This window comes from Adiantum capillus-veneris, chromosome 11 (genome assembly GCF_014529385.1).
Source record: "Adiantum capillus-veneris isolate H3 chromosome 11, ASM1452938v2, whole genome shotgun sequence".
Taxonomy (NCBI): domain Eukaryota; kingdom Viridiplantae; phylum Streptophyta; class Polypodiopsida; order Polypodiales; family Pteridaceae; genus Adiantum; species Adiantum capillus-veneris.
Window position 1 is genome coordinate 117,211,196 of NC_140941.1, and position 22,186 is coordinate 117,233,381.

General features: G+C 43.8%; 1 protein-coding gene across 1 annotated transcript in view; it reads left to right on the forward strand.

The window, feature by feature from the left end:
* Positions 1–21,253, forward strand: part of LOC147447893 (histone deacetylase 2-like) — a 94,170-nt gene extending 72,917 nt beyond the window's left edge. The window contains exons 6-13 of the mRNA XM_086523796.1: positions 10,605–10,771; positions 18,390–18,454; positions 18,581–18,627; positions 18,715–18,759; positions 18,847–18,897; positions 19,305–19,391; positions 19,470–19,557; positions 20,814–21,253. Of these exons, the coding sequence (XP_086379922.1) occupies positions 10,605–10,771; positions 18,390–18,454; positions 18,581–18,627; positions 18,715–18,759; positions 18,847–18,897; positions 19,305–19,391; positions 19,470–19,557; positions 20,814–20,908 (645 nt within the window). The 3' untranslated portion in view covers positions 20,909–21,253. The remainder of the gene's footprint in view (positions 1–10,604; positions 10,772–18,389; positions 18,455–18,580; positions 18,628–18,714; positions 18,760–18,846; positions 18,898–19,304; positions 19,392–19,469; positions 19,558–20,813) is intronic.
* Positions 21,254–22,186: the final 933 nt, after the last annotated feature.

The following is a 22,186-nucleotide window of genomic DNA, read 5'->3' on the forward strand; positions in this document are numbered from 1 at the left end:
TTCCATACTATCAATTTTTTATATAATAAAAAAAGTAGACAGCCTGTAATAGACTTGGACACTCCAAGTCGAAGATCTTGTGCATCACGCGAGAAAATTGAAAGAACTGAACAACAATTTAGAGGGAGACGTCACGTCACAACGTAGTTCCGTGCCTAAAGAGACTGGTCCCCTTATTGGTATTTCTTTATTATAAACTTTGCAAAGTACAATGTCCGAGGGTCCTCTTCTCTCCGCAGTGCTCCCAAGCTAATCTGTGGAAGAGAGGCTATGGAAATTCTTTTATAGGCCCTTGGCCAAAAGTAGTACATGAAAAGCATCGTCTTAAAGCATCTTGCCCATAAAGCTAGTGCCATGCTGGGCTGTCCGTACGCAGCGCCACGTCGGCATGTGAAGTACGAATTGCAGCGGGATTTGCAGAAGGCCGTACGGCTTGCCTCGTCACCAATTCTCATGCAATTTGGGGGTCCGCTTTATTTTCAAGTTTTAGGCCCCTCGGCCGGGGTACAATAAGTTGGAACAACTTTTTAGGTGAGTTTAGGCCACTTGGCAAGACATTGTAAGTCGGTGAAACTTCTTGTGCCTCTTTCTACGGCTTTGACCCCTCTGTGTTCGGAGTCCATTCTTTAGGTCATGCCACGTCATCACGTTGTGACATACCTCCTCCCTCTTGAAAGAATTGTAGTCGCCCTTGATTACGCCTGCAAAACAAACATAGGACAGAAACTAGTTTAGCAGACATTAGCTCTGTACCGATGCACTAGACCACACATATCTAGTACTTGCACAAAGACGACAATCATTGAACATGCAAATCACATTCGCATCACTATCCCCATTGAGATCTAAGATGAGAATCATGATTATTGTAACTTATTTATCATTCACACCCAAACCGCGTTGATCTCTGACGGATATCTTGATTGACTAAATCTCGTTACTATCATATCCACATCACCCCTCAGGTGTACAAGACAAATGCTGTAGTCACCTGGCACTTGCAAGACATTGTAAGGTGGTGAAACTTCTTTTGCCTCTTTCTACAGCTTTGACCCCTTTGTGTTCGGAGTCCATTCTTCAGGTCATGCCACGTCATCACGTTGTGACATATCCCCCTCTTGAAAGAATTGTAATTGCCCTTGATTACGCGTGTAACAAGCTTGGACATTACTTGAGGAGAGCATGATCTATTGCTACCCCAATAGGCCTGGACCCGTAAAGTCTTGAATAGAGGGTATGAAACTGGGCGGAGCTAAAACATAATCCATTGGCCCCATGTCTATGAGGAAAGCAAGTGAACCCACTCGACGTTGGAAATCTGTGGAGGCCATTCAAGATGGCCAGTCCTCTTGTCTTGACTTCAACCAGCTCTTTTTTAAGGGCCGATACCTCCCCTTTGAGCACGTCGATCCCATATCCAGTGTGCTCTTTATCCTGCGAACACCTTGCCAATCCCATATCACTAACATCCAATTCTCTCAACCTTTTTTCTGAGGTATCGTAGAAAGCTGTCCGAGAATGGCCCGTCCTGGCATTGAAGTCTCCCAAAAGAATGACATCTCCACCTCATCCAATATCATGTAGGGTGACTCCCCCTTGGGCGATGCATAATGAGATGTGCTGGGGGAAAAATAGTGGCCTCCCTATCTCTGCTCTCACTCTAACCCGCATATATCTGGCCTGCTCATCTCTTCGAACAATACGAATGAGGGGTTTGCAGCTCCTCCTTGAATAGGACTGCCACACCACCTACCCCCGTCCTGTATGCGTTGATCTCACTTCTTGTCTACAAGTAGTCTCCCAATGGTATCCCGTCACTCTGGGTAATGTGCCGCCAAGAGTCTGATGTGTTTCCGAGTAGAAAATAATGTCTCTTCCCTTATCCTCAAATGCACGTACATCTAGCTTCATTAATCCGCTACAATTCCATGCTGCCATTTTAAGGTTGGTCCCATTGGTCCCGCATGATGTTTTCCAACACCACTACTCTCCCTCCCCTATAGAAAGCAATTTTTCCTTTCTCCCTCGCCGCCTTGATCTCTGGCATCAGCTCTTGCATGTGTACTTCCTGTGTTAGAGTGAGGTCATCACCCAAAAATATCCCAGTTTGCTTGAGTGTTGGTGTCTTCTTCAAGAATTCCTTCCTAGCTTCCAATGTAGGGAAACGTATAATGAGTGCTCTTTCCTTGGGCCTTCCTTTCTCATCACTTCCCTTCTTGCCAACTCTCCAAGCACCTGTGTGTGTGGGTTCAGAAATACCCATGGGCTTCAAGAGCTCTTGCACTTCTTCTTCTACTTTTCCAGTGTCTTTGAGACGTGTAACACGCACATGAAGGGCTCCGGTCTTTCTCTTTTGCTCCTCCTCACTTGTCATATTGATGATAGTCGATGTTGGTGTGGCTTCAGGCATCTTATCTTTTCCTTTCTTTGCGTCCTCGATCCACGTTTCAGCTTTATGAACCTTCTCTTGTGTTTTGAATAGGTGCTCCGCCCACGAAGAGGTTGTTCGTGCCTTTTGCTCTTCCTCTTCTCGTAGAGTTTTCACTTGCTCCTGTATGCGTCCGAGCTCCTTGATCATTGAGGGTGGATTTTCTCCCTCCTTTGTGGGGGTATTTTTGCAAGCTGCAAGTCTCCCTTAAGTGCTTCGATCAATGCATCCTTTTCATTCATGCGTTCTTCCATTTTTGATTTCCAGGATTCAAACATAGCAAGTGCATCCTCTAATCTTTCCTGCATCATCCATTCCATTACATTCACTTCTGCCCTCACAATCATCTGCATTTCGGCCTTCAATGATGCGTACATCTCGTCACTCTTTTTAAGCATCTCTTTGTCCAATTCTTTCCTCATATATGCATACATAGCTTTTTGTAACTCTCCGCATTTGCATACATCTCTTTTTCAATGTCAGCCCTTAAGAGGCTCAGCTCCGCCTTAATCATCACCTGTACCTTCTTATACATTAAGTCATCTTTGACTCTAGAAAGTTTCTCTGCTCTCACAGAACCTGGCAATAGTGTGCTCTCTCGAAACCTCCACCTAAATGTCGCTTTCGATTTAGGCGGGGTTTCATATGCTGTCATCCCCGACATCGACTGGTTGGTCCATCCTCAAGCACCCTTAGTGTGCCAAGTTTCTCTATGCGTACTGTAGTTGCCTCGACGAGTGCTACCTTTGTCTCACGTGAACTACCCTCAATTGAGAGAGGAAACCAGATAGAAGAAAGTATTGCGATAGAAGACTTAGAGAGAAGAAGCCCTTGTCACGAGCGCGCCTTGCATCCCCTATCGCGTGACCCCTGGCCTCAGTCCCGTGCGGCTTTTGCAGCCTCAGCCACATGCGCTCTGTTGCCCTGCCCCGCTACTGTTGTAGCCTTTAGCATTGCAACAAAGCTTGCCTACACCAGCGCCCCCTGCCCAGGCAGAGAACGCGATAGAGGACCTTATTGCAATATGAAAGATTTTGCGATAGAGACCTTTATTGCGATAGAAAACTTTGCGAGATAGATAGATAGATAGAATCGTGAACTTCGTGCGTGGTGTGTGCCCCTTCACGACCCCTGCGAGTCCATTAGCCCTGCACGAAGTGCTGTCTGTGTGCTCGTCTACCAAAGACAGCCCTGTGCGACGAGTTGCCTCTGCGCGATTCTCTGCTGTTGTGTGAGGATCCGCCTTTGAACCTCTGCACGAATGCTCACAGCAGCCCTTGTGCGCTGAGAGAGAGAGAGAGAGAGAGAGAGAGAGAGAGAGAGAGAGAGAGAGAGAGAGAGAGAGAGAGAGAGAGAGAGAGAGAGAGAGAGAGAGAGAGAGAGAGAGAGAGATGAAAATGATATATTAACGTCTACAAAAGGCCAAAATGACCTATGAGACCAACTGATTACAATGATGAGTCTAGTACCAAGTCTGGTTACAAACGAAGAAAAACTAGATATATATATATATATATATATATATATATATATATATATATATATATAGATAGATAGATAGATAGATAGATAGATAGATAGATAGATAGATAGATAGAGAGAGAGAGAGAGAGAGAGAGAGAGAGAGAGAGAGAGAGACGACATTGCATGTCGAGTCCCAACCACCCTCAAGGGCCCCCTTGCTCTGTCGCCAGAGCAAGTACTTGCTTTATTTACTTGCACAAATGCTGATACAATGGTCCTAGATGCTGAGATGTTGATGGATAGTTGCTAGAGATGCTTGGTATTGCGAGGCTAAGGCGGGAGAACTGAAAAACGCTACAGGTTCTAAGGCTGGAATCTGCAACTTGCTTGCAATAAGGCTGAAAATTGCTTGCTAAAAGTGCTGATGTTGCGGGCTGAATTCGACGATGCTGATGCTGGAAAACACTGGTCCTAATTGGGTGGGAACGCTGGTGATGAGGCTTCCAAAACGCTGGTATGGGCTGATGATGGAAATGCTGGAGTGCTGCTGAAAACGCTAGGTGCTGCTGGTACTTGTGCTGCGCTATTGATGCTGGTACTTGTTCTTCTTCTTGCCCTAGGAGGTGACCCCCTAGGCCACTTATATAGCAAATTCTTGCTGGGTCAAGGAGTCCTCCACTGAGCCCCCACGACTCTTACCATTTATGCTTAAAATGTCACTTATTATTAAGTAGTGTAAGGGATTGTTCACATGCCTACATGCCTATATGCTGAACTGACTGTATTGTGCAAGAGAGGGTATGCAACTATGACCTGCCTGGGCATGCACATCCTGCTAGAGCCACACAAAGTGCCAGGCTAGATCTTAAGCTAAACTAAGACTAACCCAGAACTGTAGCAGAAGCTTGTCCACGTGGCACATCTGCAGTGTTCACGTGACATCATTACTATACTCTCCCATGGTTGATCTGGAATGGGTAAAGGCTTGAGGAGTCCTGTCACTTTGTGCATGTCATACTTCAGCTACGGACATATGAAACAAGTAAGCAAAAACTCATTCACATCCTTCTTGAGCTGTGGCCAATAGAAGTATCTCTGAACACCCTTAAGTGTCACCTTTGTCCCCAACAAAAGGAGGATTATGACACTACGTGAACACCTTTTGCCACGAATCACGAGTCATACACAACACACACAACATGGTCTTTAGTATCAAAAATCCTTCTATGCGAGAGTACCCTGAAACAGTCTCTCCACTCTGTACTTTGCCAAAGATCTCACCAAAATCCGGGTGTGTAGCATATTGCTCCTGCATTCATCAAAGTCCAAATGGTGCATTGAAGTGACAATGGATATTTGTGTCAATGTGGATGAATGCATGTTCTCGGTTGAGACTCATAAAAGTCTCAACAAAGACCGTGATCCCGAGGAGCAACTCCGCGACCTCTACATGGAACTCGTGGAGATTGGTCGCCGCGTCTCTCACACTGGATCGTGCAAGAAGATCGTTGTGCCAACTCCGACTGCTACATGTGGAGGAGCTTCAACATCCATCTGCCCAAGCATCAGAGACTAGTGTGTGTATAGGCTCGGGTAGTGGTAGAGCATCTACCCAAGCATCACAGACTTGTGTGTAGAGGCTCGGGTAGTGCCTCCTCTATGGTGGCTGTCACGAGGATGTGGCAACTGCTAACCTTAGTTGTTGGTTTCTTTCTAATGATTTTTGATTAATTTTTGAGACCCTCTTTTTGAAGTTGCAAATGGTCGGACATTGTATGGCCAATGTGAACGGAAGTTTCACCCGCAGACGGGAAGTTGGTCAGCATTGGAACTCGTAAAGTAAAAGGATGTCTAGGCTCAGTTCAAGATCATGTAGGTCCCCTCGTAGCACTTAGCAAGTTGGTGGATACTAGGAAGTGAACTCAATAAAGGCATAAAGTCAAGGTGGGATCACCAACAGAAAGTATCCGACAGTTGGGCCACGTTGCACTTTTGGATGCGGTCCCAATGAGGATATATGGTCAGATGACCAATGGGAGCCCAACGGAAGCATCTCCTAAAAATTAGGGAACTGCTATTTTGGGCCGTGAAATGTGTTCGCGTCATTACCTTCGGTATGACCATGGGAACATTTTATTACTCTGCTGCAAAGTCAATTGATGCACCAGTTGAGAGATTTTTAAGCGAGAAGCCCAATGCGAGAAAATTGCATGTATGAGTGCCAAGTGGCACTTTTTGGTCAATTTACCAAGTCTGGGAGAGCAGAACTGGTAACTGACTTTTTGGAGCAGTTTTGGAGGTTGATAACTTTGATTTTCAGCCATTTCTCTCCATTTTTGAGCTTCCCATGACTTTACCTAGGTCCAAGGAGCTTTTCAGTATTGGAAGGCATCATATGCGTGTTTACAGGGCTGTTTTGCTGTGTTTTCAGCGATACGCAGGTTTTGGCAGCCATGGAAATCGTCCCCTTTTGCATCTATTTGTTCACAGATGCATTACAGGTCAAGGGCAGAAGAGGGGGTGCTCAATTTATGTTGGGGGGATGCTTCATTGAGAACCTGTCACAGGTTAAGAGCTATGGAGTGCTTTCTTTCCTCTCATGTACAGTGTGGTGCTAGGAGTGATGCCCTGCACACTACACACTGCTCTCTCTCTCCCCTACGTGCAGTTATGTGATGCCCCACAAGAGGGCTCTTCATTTGAATGATGTACAGTTGTGTGGTTTCATGCGTTTGTGCTGAGGCAAGAGCCTCCTTGAGGAGGAACAGGGGTAGCTAACTGCTACTCCAAAGCAGGCACCGGTGAGATCATAACCTCACCGTACAGGTGCGTTTTCAGCGCTGCGTATGCGCTGTAAATTTACTGTTTTTTAGCCATACGGACGCCAGAACCATTGGGAATAGTGTCCCACTGGCAGAGGACAGTTCGGGGACTGTTTGGGGCTGAAAACAGCGCAAAAACCAGTAAATACAGCGTGCTGAATTTACTGTTTTTGGGTAGGAATCAGAGGGTTTATGCCAGTGGAAGAGAGTTCCAGTAGGGGAATTGGTTTTGCACAAGTTTTGGGGTTGTTATGTTGCCGAAATTTGGCCAAAACAAGTGGTATCTAGCTTGATACAGATAAAGGATTCCCAGGACTCTTCTTTGTAATTTACCCTCCTAAAGAATAAAGAAATACCGAAAGGGACGCGAATTTTGGGGCCTACAGGTTGTCGGCGTCTGCTCGGAGCATTCTAGCTTCCGAGTCGTGTGTGTATTCAAGTGTTAATTCCCGTTGCAGTTTCTCTTTGCAAAGTGCTCTGTGTGTGTGTCTAAAGTAAAGTAAAGAATTTCGGGTGAAAGCCAACGCCTACCGCCCCACGGGCCGGTTTCATGGTTCCATTGCCGGGATATAAATCACTTTTTCCTCAAGAAGTGAGCCTCGGTTGTTTAAAGTAAAGACACAGAGTGTAGGAACGCCGGATTACACTATGGCCGACAAAGGGAAGGGCATTATTGAAGAGGGTTCCTCTTCACAGGACAGACAAGAAATTCCGCATGTACGCCCTGCTAAAAAGAGGTCAAATTAGGGTTGATTTTCTACTGTGTTTTTAGGGTTTGTAAGTATGAACCAAGACGAGATATGGAGAGGTTTCACGGTGGTAGATTGGGCACTAGATCTCCTGCGGGAGTGATGTGGGTTTGCCAGGTGACACGCTGCTTGCTGATTCTCTAAGGCAATTTCTTGGATTCTATGATGCATTGGTCAATCATCTTGAAATTTGAGCTCGCTTGGTCGTAAGTGGTACGTCACAGGTTGTGGAACTATGCTCGTTTGTAGAGGCAAGAGCCTCTTGCACAGGTAAAAAGGTAAGGGACAGGTTGCAAGATGCTATGTGGTGAAGTTCAAGAACTATCCACCTATGGATGGAAAGTGGATGGAAGAGCATGAACTGTCAGAGTCACCAAATGTATTACAGCTTTACATTGAGGCCTTTGGGTTACAGCCTACGTATGTCCCAACCCAATGTCTGCAACGGAGGGGTAATGATAGAGCTAGCACGTCAAATGTACTCATGGATTCAGTGCAACAGGAGTGTACAGTTTGACAAAAGTATGAAGGTCTCATTAAGTCATTTGTACATATGTTTTGACAATCTTTCTTGCGGATACATGCGATGATAAAAGGGTGCTTACCACACAAGATCATCTATGGCATGTATTTATGGTATGCAATCGAGGACGTTTGCGATTTCAAGAGGGGGGTATGTCACGAGGACGTGGCAACTGCTAACCTTAGTTGTTGGTTTCTTTCTAATGATTTTTGATTAATTTTTGAGACCCTCTTTTTGAAGTTGCAAATGGTCGGACATTGTATGGCCAATGTGAACGGTAGTTTCACCCGCAGACGGGAAGTTGGTCGGCATTGGAACTCGTAAAATAAAAGGATGTCTAGGCTCATGTCAAGATCATGTAGGTCCCCCCGTAGCACTTAGCAAGTTGGTGGATACTAGGAAGTGAACTCAATAAAGGCATAAAGTCAAGGTGGGATCACCAACAGAAAGTATCCGACAGTTAGGCCACATTGCACTTTTGGATGCGGTCCCAATGAGGATAGATGGTCAGATGACCAATGGGAGCCCAACGGAAGCATCTCCTAAAAATTAGGAAACTGCTATTTTGGGCCGTGAAATGTGTTCGCGTCATTACCTTCGGTATGACCATGGGAACATTTTATTACTCTGCTGCAAAGTCAATTGATGCACCAGTTGAGAGATTTTTAAGCGAGAAGCTCGATGCGGGAAAATTGCATGTATGAGTGTCAAGTGGCACTTTTTGGTCAATTTACCAAGTCTGGGAGAGCAGGACTGGTAACTGACTTTTTGGAGCAGTTTTGGAGGCTGATAACTTTGATTTTCAGCCATTTCTCTCCATTTTTGAGCTTCCCATGACTTTACCTAGGTACGAGGAGCTCATTTTCAGCATTGGAAGGCATCAGACGCGTGTTTACAGGGCTGTTTTGCTGCGTTTTCAGCGATACGCAGGTTTTGACAGCCATGGAAATCTTCCCCTTTTGCATCTATTTGTTCACAGATGCTTTACAGGTCAAGGGCAGAAGAGGGGGTGCTCAATTTATGCTGGGGGGAATGCTTCATTGAGAACCTGTCACAGGTTAAGAGCTATGGAGTGCTTTCTTTCCCTCTCATGTACAGTGTGGTGCTAGGAGTGATGCCCTACACACTACACACTGCTCTCTCTCTCCCCTACGTGCAGTTATGGGATGCCCCACAAGAGGGCTCTTCATTTGAATGATGTACAGCTGTGTGGTTTTATGCTTTTGTGTTGAGGCAAGAGCCTCCTTGAGCAAGAACAAGTGTAGCTAACTGCTACTCCAAAGCAGGCACTGGTGAGGGTCATAACCTCATCGTACAGGTGCGTTTTCAGCGCTGTGTATGCGTTGTAAATTGACTGTTTTTCAGCCATACGGACGCGAGAACCATTGGGAATAGTGCCCCACTGGCAGAGGACAGTTAGGGGACTGTTTGGGGCTGAAAACAACGCAAAAACCAGTAAATACAGCGTGCTGAATTTACTGTTTTTGGGCAGGAATCAGAGGGTTTATGCGAGTGAAAGTGACTTCCAGCAGGGGAATTTGTTTCGCGCAAGTTTTGGGGTTGTTATGTTGCCGAAATTTGGCCAAATCAAGCGGTATCTAGTTGGATATAGACGAAGGATTCCCAAGACTCTACTTTGTAAATTTACCCTCTCAAAATATAAAGAAATACCGAAAGGGGCGCCAATTTTGGGGCCTACAGGTTGTCAGCGTCTGCTCGGGGCATTCTAGCTTCCGAGCCGTGTGTGTATTCAAGTGTTAATTCCCGTCGCAGGTTTCCGTTGCAAAGTGGTCTGTGTGTGTGTCTAAAGTAAAGAATTTCGGGTGAAAGCCAACGCCTACTGCCCCACGGGCCGGTTTCAGTGGCCTCCACTCTGGAGGATGTGCCTCTTTCTATGTGTCCAAAGCCTAGGGAGCAAGAGTTTGATGATGAGGACAACATCCTCAGCGAGAAGGATTATGGCATCGAGTTGGTGTGGGTCTCAAGCGGGAGGCATGTCAGGAATCATGGTGTATCCATTTGGAGGTGGTGCAGTCGGCGGTCCTTGGCATGGCCCTCACACATACCATAACGAATCATGTTCTTAGCTAAAAGTTGGGTCTAGCGTAGCAATACAACCTAAGTACTTCACAATGCTTTGGTTGCACATATTGAGTGAGTTGTTTGATATCATAATTAATTACATGATTTACATTGATCAGTCATAATTAATTACATCATACATGATTTACATTGATCAGTCATCCTGGTACAAAATTGAGTGGCTCTGTCATTTGGGTTTAGTTATTGGAGTTTTTAGCGAGAAAGAGGTGTGCATGCATTTGAGTATTCTTTTTTAAGCACAGAACCCCAGCCTTCTAACTGATTAAGAAATCCTGATGTGGTTGGGTGAGGCCTTCACACAGGCTTACGGGTGCCCTGTTATTCTGAAATAGAAAGCTGTGAGGCTTTTCTCCTCTGAATTAAGTTGTCAAACGATCTAAAATGGATTACTGTGATGGTAATCCATCAAGATGCAATTTTTGCGAGCATACTTCTAAAGAACTACCTTTCATCACTGTTTTTGAGATTGGCACTCTTTTTTGACATGGAATTTCTAATAACTTAGATTACTTTAGGTAGGAGGGACAGTACTGGCTGCCAAACTTGCGATGGAAAGAGGCTGGGCCATCAATCTTGGAGGAGGGTTCCACCATTGCTCAGCAACACAAGGAGGGGGCTTTTGTGCATATGCAGATATCACACTATGTTTGCAGTTTGCGTTCAATGAACTGGCCATTTCAAGGTATTTACAATTGTCCTAGATTTGAAACAGTGATTTAGTGTAAAATGCTTCTTGTTGTAGTTAGCGTCTACATGGCTGTTAGTTTGTGCTCTTTAACTTTTATCTTGACAAGAGCATTATTATTATCAAGTGCATTTCAAAGGCACAGACCATGAGGGAAATTTTCCAAATAGAGAATTTCATCAGAGGAATATGCAATAATGGACCCGTAACTTGCAAACTTTTTTTAAGTGCAAGCCATTTATTTGCTTTATTCCTAACAGGTCTGCTAGGCTGCCATGGAGCCCCCCACATGATAAGCAGAACCTCCCTCCTGACATCTGCTAGTTACCAAGCTGTCACTTAACTGGTGAAGGATTTTGAATGGAGGAAAATAAAAGTAGGCATAGTTAAGGCTTGGTTGCAGGGACTGTCACCTTTAAACATCGCTATTTCCTTGTCCAGTTTAACTTCTTCTTATCTTTGATTCAAGGATACTTTATAGTAGCAACAATCAATGGAGTGACTACTGGGGCCATTGAATGACACCTTCCAGAAGATTTATTATCAGTAAACTGGAAGGGAGACAAGCTGAGGAGGGTATTGTACGAGGAATAAAATTAACAAGATCTATATGAGAGAACCAGATAAATTATCCTTGTCTCAACTGTAGTTTAGAGACACCCACACCCTCTATTCGAACAAGAGAATGTGAGTAGAAAATATCTGGGCACCAATCTGCTAGAGCTGCTTCCAGTCCATGTGCAATTTTTTAAAACCAAAGGGAGAGTCTAGGCTTGTAACTCGTTGATGGATGGCGCATAAGATGTCTGAGAGGAAAGCCTGATGCTAATAATAGAAACCACAAACTCCAAACATGCTCATGCTGCTTGCAGAATTCTCTATGCTTAAAACGCAACTTGAGTGTGCAGAACTTCAAACAGTTGTCTTGCACCTTTGCGCTGGAGCTGCTTCCATTCTATTGCAACTTTCCGAACCAACATAAAGTCTAGACTTACAGTTCGGTGCTGGATGATGCATAAGATGTTTGCAAGGAAAGGTGAGTTTGTGTGTGTTGGAATTAGGGTTGCAGAGAAACACACGCAGCTTGGAGAAGACGAAGGAAGCTCAAGGCACACAATAGAGAGTGTATTACTTAGTGTGCAATGGAAAGATAGATAGCCCTAGAGTGATGGGCGTATATATAATGCTTGGGGGAAAAAACCTCCTAAAGAGGGAAAAAATGCCCCGGCGGTCCTAGTGTGTTCACACACATCACTACCACATGTATATGGTAACAAATCCCCCCTGGAGTGATGCGGTGAACGAGAGCTGGCACATGAGTAAAGGGAAGTGCCATGCCCTAAGGACATGATGAGTCCACAAAGGGGAGTAAGCCCAAAGCTTTGCGGAAAGCTTCAAGCTTCTCACGAGACAATGCCTTTGTGAAAAGATCTGTAAGGTTGTCTTGTGTTGGCACATAAGCCAAGCTGATCTCTCCTGCTGAGAGCCTCTCCCTGACATAGTGGTAACGCACCTCAATGTGCTGTGTGCGAGCATGAAAAACTGAGTTCCTTGCAACTGCCAATGCGCTCTGACTGTCAGTGTAGATAGTGTTGGCAGTGTCCTGTCCAACACCCAAATCAGCCATAAGGCGTCTGAGCCATACACACTCAACCGTAGCTGTGAAGACTGCCCTGTACTCAGCCTCACAACTCGAAGTGGCCACAGTAGGTTGCTTCTTGCTCAACCATGATATACATGAACTGCCAAGCATGAAACAAAAACCACTTGTGGACACTCGCGTGTCAAAACAACCAGCCCAATCTGAGTCCGAAAAAGCATGTAAGTCTAGCGGCAATGATCCCCCCTTGGGATAAAACAAGCCAAGATGTAAAGTGCCACTAAGGTAGCGGAAAATCCTCTTGACAGCCTGCCAATGCTTAGACCTTGGGCTATGCATAAATCTGCTGACCTGTGAGACTGCAAACTGAATATCCGGCCTCGTGTTGCATACATAACTGAGGCAGCTAACAACAGTTTGATAAAGAGTGACATTAGCAGGATCGCCAGCATCATGTAGACTCAATTTCAAACCTGTTTCCATGGGAGTGGCAATAGGTTTGCAATCCTCAAGTCCAAACTTACATAGCAATGTCTCTATGTAACTTTTCTGACACAAGGCAATACCACCATCACACTGCTTAAACTGTATACCCAAATAATGATGCAACAGCCCCAAATCTTTCATCTTGAAAGTAGCATTCAAATCAGCCTTAAATTCAACAATATGTCTCTCATTTGGTCCAGTGATCAGCAAATCATCGACATAAAGAACCACGATGAGAAGTATATCATCCTCACGCTTTACATACAATGTGCTTTCTGTTGGACTGTTACGAAAGCCTTGTTTGACCAAATGAGTGTCAGCTTTCTCATACCAAGCACGAGGAGATTGCTTCAACCCATACAAAGCCTTGTTACATTTGCACACTTTGTCCTCTTGTCCTTTTATGACAAAACCGCGAGGCTGCGTTACATAAACTTCCTTAAATATGTCACCATTCAAGAAAGAAGTAACAATGTCTGATTGATGTACATCCCAACCAAAATGAGCTGCCAATGCACATAGAAAACGCACAGTAGTCATACGACAAGTGGGAGCAAAAGTCTCTTCATAATCTATGCCTTTTTGCTGTGCATAACCCTTTGCAACAAGTCGAGCCTTATGGCGATCGATCTCACCATCCGGTTTGCGTTTCAACTTGTAAACCCACTTCGTACCAATGGCCTTTTTGCCAGGAGGCAAATCACATAAAGTCCATGTGTCATTTTCTATAAGTGCATCATATTCTGATTGCATGGCAGCCATCCAATTTTCTGAATTCTGTGCTTCATCAAAAGACAGAGGCTCCTCAACATCATGTAAACTAGACACAGCCAAAGCATAACAATCTGATGCATAAGATGCATGGCGAGAGCCTGAACGAGTACGACTAGACAAAGGTGCATCCAATTTACTGTCACGCAAAGTGTGCACCAACCATTTTGGCATACCTCTAGCTTGCTCATTTTCAGCCCTTTCCTCATCAAGTACATCATGTACATCTCCATCAGTAATAGGCTGATCTAGAACATTTTCAGAAACCCCCATAGGCTGTACATTTGCCTCATTGGAACTTACATTCGTATTTCCACCACTGAAAAGAGGCAACAAAGTGTCATAAATGTCCTGTGAGCTTACATTACTGTCTCTAGTACATGACAGTAAGGGCTGAACAGAATCTTCCACAAACACTACATCCCGAGAAACCAGAATACGTTTTGGTTGCGGATGATACAACGTGTAACCTTTGCTTTCAGCACTATAACTAACAAAAATACATTTGACAGCCTTATCATCCAATTTTCTGCGCTGCAGTTGTGGCACCAAAGCATATGCCAAACAGCCAAAAACACGCATGTGCTCAATAGAAGGCTTTCTATCATGCCATGCTTCATATGGAGTAATAGACTGCAACGCTTTCGTAGGACACCTGTTAAGTACATAAGTGGCACATATGATGGCCTCAAGCCAAAAAGAATGCGGCAAAGCTTGACTTTTGACCATACATCGTGCCATTTCTGTTAGTGACCTGTTTTTCCTCTCAGCAACACCATTTTGCTGAGGTGTATAAGGCACTGTACATTGGTGTTTTATCCCACGACTAGCCAGAAATGCATTAAATTCATGAGACATAAACTACCCCCCTCGATCGGAACGGAGGGTGCCCATAGTACATTTTGAGACTTTTTCAGCCATAGCCAGAAATTGTGTGAAGCACATAAAAACTTCGGACTTCGCTTTAAGCGGAAATACCCATGCATGCCTGGAGTAATCATCAATGAAAGTCACGAAGTACAGGTAATTGCCCAAGGACGGAGTTTGCATGGGCCCACAAACATCACTATGCACAAGCTGCAACCTGCATGTGGCCCGAACTGAACCATCCTATGGAAACTTAGAACGCTGCATCTTACCCAAAATACAGCCTTCACAAACATGTTTGACAGGTGCTTCAAGAGGCGGCAAAGAAGCAACCATATCAGATCTCTGCAAACGTAGGAGACTGACAAAATTTAGATGACCAAAACGTGCATGCCAAAGTTTTGCATCTGAAATAGCTCTTGAATCTGCAACAGCATTTGCAAAATTTTGTCCACACTTGTCATACAAAGTGAGCTTATACAGCCCACGACACAAAAGGCCAGATGCAACAATTTCATCACCAAAACTGAGATCATGAACTGTACATCTGTCATCCACAAATTTGACTAGAAGTCCAAGTCTAGCAAGTGCGGATACAGACAAGAGATTCTTCTTGATCCCAGGTACATAAAGTGCATCAACAAGTGTGAAGGAACTGCCATTAGCAGCACTGAGCACAATCTTTCCAACTCCCTGAACTGGATAAGAGGCGTTGTTGGCACAAGTGATTGAATTCCCATGAGGGATAGACTCGAGAGAGGTAAACAATTCACGATGTGAGGTAATGTGCTTTGTAGCACCATTGTCGAAATACCACACATGTGAATCTGCAGCAACTGACAAGCATGCATCATGGACAACAGGATTGTAAGTGCACTCTGCGCTAAAAGCCCATTCTGCATCAACATCAGCAACACAGTCTCCTTTCACAGAAGACTCAACAATGGCTGCATTTGTAGTGGAACCAGCATTTGTAGTGGAACCACCCTCTTTCTTCTTAGCCTCTTTGGTCTTCAACTTAGGACACGACTTGATCAAGTGATCATTGGCTTTACAATAATGGCAACGCATCTTCTTTTTGCCCTTATCACCAGAATTGCCAGACGAAGTACTGCCAGCCGAAGCATTAGGAACAGAATTTTTGCCACTCGCAGTAGAACCATAAGAAGTGGCTGCATTGCTGTTACCTCCCTTTCTTTGAGAAGCAATAAAAGCCTATTCAACTGCACGCTGCCTAGTCCTGTTTTTTCTGGAAAGTGACTCTTGCAACAGCAATGTGTATAATGCATCAAACTTGACAACTTCTGGATTTCCTTGGGTCATCAGTCTCCAAGTAATAGCAAAAGTCTGGTAGGAATCTGGTAAGGCATCAAGAACAGTCTGCACAAGGGAACTGTCTGAAATAACTTCACCTGTAGAAATAAGTTGCTCATTGATATCCTTGACACTAGCAAGGAAAGTGTCCATATCATCTTCCTCATGCATAATCTTCGACTCCAACTCTTTACGCAGCAAAGCAATTTTAGCCTCATTGCGGCTTGCATAAAGACCTACTAGAATATCCCAAGCCTGTTTTGCAGATTTTGCTGTGAGGAACAATGGTGCGCTTCACAGACAATGCAATCAATGCATGAGCCTGCGCATCCTTAACATCCCAATCAGCTTGTTCTACCGTAGGCAAAACAACTCTAACTGTAGCAATCCTTGCAGCAAGGCCTGCAACATCCTCAACATCGCCTACATCTTCAGAACCAGGACGTACATCAATGCCCTGCACAATGTTCCAGACGTCTTTTGACACAAGAACATGTTGCATCATATAAGCCCACATAGGGTAGTTGTCCCCGTCCAACCTGTCCTCAGCAGCAAATATCTTGAACACAGCTGTGTTGTTGTTGTCAGCCATGGTAAATGCTGCACCTGATGTGAAAACTGCCGGAAAATAGGAGAAACGGAGCTGGAACAACACGTGCTATATAGCACAAACCGTAGAAGACTATAAGGCACCTGTTATGCAGAAAACGGCACTGATAGAAATTCTGCACAAAATGACGAAATAGCCTGTGCAATACTGCCTGTAGTGGAAACGGAGGCCGAAATGAGCCCAAATCAAAAATCTGAGCAGACCGAGCTCTTCGAACGCACCCGAAATGTTTGTCGACCTACGGACGCTCCCCAAAGCTCACTGAAAGCGGAGAAAGTGAGCAGGCGTGTACTGGAGCAGCTGGCGACTAAGCCCGGGAGGACGTAACTTGCTCTGATACCAATTGTTGGAATTAGGGTTGCAGAGAAACACACACAGCTTGGAGAAGACGAAGGAAGCTCAAGGCACACAATAGAGAGTGTATTACTTAGTGTGCAATGGAAAGATAGATAGCCCTAGAGTGATGGGCGTATATATAATGCTCGGGGGAAAAAACCTCCTAAAGAGGGAAAAAATGCCCCGGCAGTCCTAGTGTGTTCACACACATCACTACCACATGTATATGGTAACAGTGTGGTGGCTAGGCTGCCAAAAGTGGAGAGTGAGAGGAGAATTCGTAAGGCTGTAGAGCTGGCTGATGTAGGAGGGAGGGAGTGATTGGTGGATATTGTAGAGGTGGTAGGCTGGAAACAGTGGAAATTGTTGTCACCTACAGACCGGCTCTGTTTAACATGAGGAAGTATTGTACCTATTTTAGAGCCACGTAATTCCAGGAAGCCTTGGGGATCTTAGTTTGGCACCTTTGTGAGCTTGATGCTTTGAAACAAAGCCATTAACAAAGGTATAAAATCACATTTAGAGTGTTCATGGTATTGAAGTTGCACCCTTCAAGGCAACAAAGCCAGTTAAAAAACCAACCGAAAGGGCTGATCGAGTGCAGAAGTTGGGTAGTCTGATCTGCATCTAATCCAGGAGACTCAAGCGTTCTGTTTGCTGTCCTTTCCCATTCGTTGCAGCATAGTCACGTGGAATGGGAACGGGAACAAGACTGGCAAGCCCATCAAAGGCAGAGATGGCTTGCTCATTTCATTGGAACGGTTTAGAAACGGTTTTTTATAGGTATATTGTGTATAAAACGTTTGGAACTCCCTAAAGAAACGATAAAACGGAAGCGAGAAATGGGGGACTTTGGAAATGGAGTTTCCAATCTGATCGGCCACAAAATGGAGTTTCCTTGTAACTATGCTTGCTATGCAGGACAGGCCATATTCACTCCTTAGGCTGTGCGTGTTTGCAGCCCATATTCATCCAAGAAAACCCCTTCTTTGATCAGCCTTTGCATGGCCATGGGTATCCTAAGTATTGGCAACAAACTTCTGCCCTGGCAGCCCTCTTGGTGGCCTTATGCGGCCAGCATCACCACCTTCAGCTTCCAGCTTTTCAACCAAACCCTCGTGGACTCATCTGGAGGATGGTGGTGCCCAAGCAAAAGAAGAGCAGCATAAACCATTAAATTGTGATGCCATTGAAAAGACGATTGCATGACAGATGGGCATTTTACTCTATACATTAGTTGTTTGCCTGTGTCTCTCTTCATCTCTCCCTAGTATACCTTCACTTCTCTTCTATACTCCTTAAGGGTGAAGGAACATTGTGAAAGAAATCAAGCGGAGGAAATGGATTGTGTGATACTACATCTTGTCACCTTTTATCATCCATTGTAGCAGGGACATGGAAGAGGTGGGGCACGGATAACAGTACATAGCAAGGTAATAGTGTGCAGGTATGCTTTAAGGTCTTCACTGTAGCATTTTGTCAAGCAGGTTGTTAAATCTTTGTCAGTGACATGCAAGAGGAGTGGTTACACCAACATATTCTACAGCCAACATGTTCTTTTGTCACTTTCGTTGTCCCACTGGTCCTATCTTGGTTAAGTGTTACTCATAGTTTTCGTGCGCAACATGCAGGGCGATGATTATTGACCTTGATGCACATCAGGGGAATGGGCATGAAAGGGATTTTGCTGGGGACAGTAAGGCGTTTTATTTTGTTTTTAATCCGTGTCGTTTTCTGAGACCTTGCATCAAGAACTATGTAAGATATTCAAGTTATAGAATCTCAGCTGGTTTGGAACTTATTACGAAACTTTGTTCTGCAGAAAGGGTCTATATCCTGGATGTGTACAACTCTGAGGTTTATCCTCAGGTAAATTTTAGTTTATCTGATGTATTGTTAGTGTAGTAGGCCAGTCATCCCAATTTGTAACAGTCAACTGACAATAAGCATGCTCAGGACTTCCAAGCAAAGAGGGCAATTACTCAGCGGGTTGAGCTATCAGTAAGTGACTGGCAATGGAGAACCTTTATCTCTGCAGAAAAGTTTTAGTCTCTGCCTGCAAAGTTAATAGCGCTTTTGAAATGCTAGAGTGGGACAACAACAGATGTTTACTTGCAACGGTTACAAGAAGAACTGAAGGTACTTAATTTGGCTTGGCAAATGCAACGTGAGGGTTTAAGGGCTTGCAATCTTCTCTTTATGCTACAAGTAAGTCATGCTAAAAGCATCATGGTCCAGAGCCTACACACGTAGATGCCTGTGCAGAACCTAGTCAAGAATGATGGAGAGTGAAATGCAGGTTTAGAAATTATATACTTAAGCCTAGAGATTGAGGCCCTCACCAAATATACTTCTCACTATTCTTACAGTCAGCCCCCTTCTCCATTGATTGTTTGATGTTTTTAGTTCTTTTACATCCTCTGGTCAAGTTTTGAGCTAACCAAGAAAACAGAAGAAGCTCATCAATTCAGATAATTTGTTATGTTGTAGGGGTGATAGCTTTTTCAATTCTTCTCCATTTACTTGTTTCCTTCTCCAAAATGCAGGTTGCTCGAAGTGCATTTCAGCCACAAATAATACTGTACAATGCTGGAACAGATGTTCTTGAAGGAGATCCCCTTGGAAGATTGCTTGTATGCTATAAATAGATGAATTCATGTGCTGAAAATGGGCACCTTTTTTGTACGTTAAAGAAGCATATATGATTGCAGGTGTCACCGGATGGTGTCAAAGAAAGAGACGAGAGAGTTTTTCAGTTTGCTAAAGAGAAAAGTTGTCCAATCTTAATGGTGACATCAGGTCTAGCCTCCATCCTTCAGTTTTATCAGAAACATGCTTGCTACATGTGCTGTATTTTATGGAAATTTATTGCTTGCATCAAGAGATTGGTGTTTGGGATCTCAATGCAATACTTGAGGAAGGAGAAGGATAAGGGACTCCTGCAGGACCCCAGGTCTATGGGAAGAATCAAGACATAGCGGTAGTTTTTGCATGGCTTTCTAGATTGTCCTTAAAGGTGATCGATCACCTATATTTCTTATGACATATAGGAAGTACATGACCCTGAGATTCTCAAGTTCGAAAAAACAGCAAAGATCGAGTTGGATTTAGGCACTACTACCATAGACAATTTCGTGAAGCTGGAAACCTTGCACTCGGTAGAGTTTTGAAGTCTCTGCTAACTGCTTTTCCTCCTCTTGCCATTTTTCCTTGCCCCTCTCACTTTGGCAAACTCGGTGGCTCTATTCTTTAGTTTCAATGCGGTGAGTCATCCAAAATCTACACGGAGGCTCTGTTTAAAGATCTTGTCTTCTTCATAACTGCTATCTTCTCCTTCATGCCTAGGTATTTAACCTTGGCTTCTTTGCCCTTGATCTCCATGCACATATATCTGTGCAGCCAAGCAATTTGGTCACCCAAGTCGTGATCTTCTACACCTCGGCCAGGTTCGGAGATGGTCTGTCTTCACTTTTGAGGGCAGCCAAATGGAGGTTTCTGATTCAAATGTTTACGTGGGAATCATCTTTACCAGTAGAACAGGGAGAGACTCAAAATATGGCATATATATTTCATTCTTTATGGACACTGCAAGGTCAGAGCATAGCTACACCTGCAGCAGCCGTCAAGATAAGATCTGGAGCCTATCTTGGCTTCCAGGAGGCCGAGGAGAGGGGCATTCGTCCTTTTGCTTATGCCACTCTGTGGTCTTGCGGTTGGTGTTTGCCTAGACTATGGGAGACTGGCTGCGACTTGGCCGTGTCGTGCTGCGTACAGGAGACCCAGAAGTATTGCATATGGGAGAGCTTGGCTCTCACACCCTCACAAATAACGAGGCCCTAATCAGCTCCCAGCTGTGCAGCTATATCCTATCCAAGCAAGGGAGATAGGCTCCTATGCCTGTACAATGATGGGAATAACTTGTAAAATAATATAGACATTTACCATTCATAATTATGGCACTTTAATAAATGATTTTTTCTGGTTCATAGTATTATTCTGATTTCATGGTGAAACATGGGTTTATTAATAGAGCCATAATGCTCTGTTCTGTACAGGTGGGTACACAAAGAAGAGTGCTGGAGTAATAGCAGACTCTATTATCAATCTCTCAGCGAAAGATTTCATCTCATTGGGTACGAAAGGAGTTTGAACACTTGTGGAAACTTTAAAACAGAAGCTGCCTTTTCAACATGTACATACTAAGATGTTGGAAGACAGCATTCATAATCAACAAAAATTAACCTCTTAGTCACATCATTACATATCCTCCAATGGTCTGATAATATTAAATAGTAGGAAAATCTCCTCATGGTATTGAAGGCATACCCCCCTGGGGATGCAGTTATTAAAGTTTTTATTTACCGGAAATACACCGATTAGCATCGCTACATAACATTCATTCTCACCTTGCGAAGGCCTGTTGTAAACTTTGATGTTTTGCAGATTATTTGTAATAAAAAGGATAAATAATATGAAGCTTGTGTAATGGATCAAATTTGCTCCCAATGATCAGCTTAATAAATCGGCTGGTTCAGATTTTGTTGCTGGATCATTTTCAACTAAAACTTCCCATGTGAATAAGTATGTTGGGCAGTTGTACATGCCAAAATACATCCAATTCAATTTTCTTTCCAAAATTGTGTTTCCTTAGTTTGTTTGCCTGTTTGATTATATAATTGTGTTTGAAATACTTATCTTGAACAAAACCAATCTAATAGCAACCTACTACTACTTCAGAGTTTGAAATAAATCATGTTGCTTGAATTAGTTTCGTGTGTCTAAAAGTTTTCTATTACCTCAGTAGAAGACTTGTGAGATTGCACTTTAAAATTCCAATGGAGGTAAGGTAAAGGGTAATGCGTGATATTTGCGTAGAGCACTTTAAAGACTATGGAAGGAGTTCAAAGCCTGTTGGTTTGGTCAGTAGCTAAAAGTAGCCTTGACCTAGGCTGTTTAACCTTGATGAAGTAATTTAACCTCAACAGATATAAGGTTAATTCTATATTTTGCATTCCAACATATTGAACCTTCCACAAGCTTCAACAAACATATTTACGCTTGTTTGTTAAGATGTAACATTTAATTACCTCTTTCCCAACATGCTAGAAATTGAGAGTGTGAAATAGGTCGCCTTTATTAGAGATTTTTATGTTAAATGACATGAAGCATGGTTTTTTTGCAAATTATGTATGCCAATGAGCCTACAAAATTGCTCGATTGTGAATAAGCCTTCTAATGGAGAAAAATAAGCTCTTGTGAAGCACTAGATATTAGTATGTTTATTGAGAATGGAGATTGCTATATTGTGAGTCCAGTCTTCTTTGGAATCGGTACCAGCCTTTTGTAACATTGGACTCTATGAGTTTCAACTAGTTTCAACCAAAGCTAGGAATATGTGATTCTTCTCACAAAACTTCTGCATTTTACC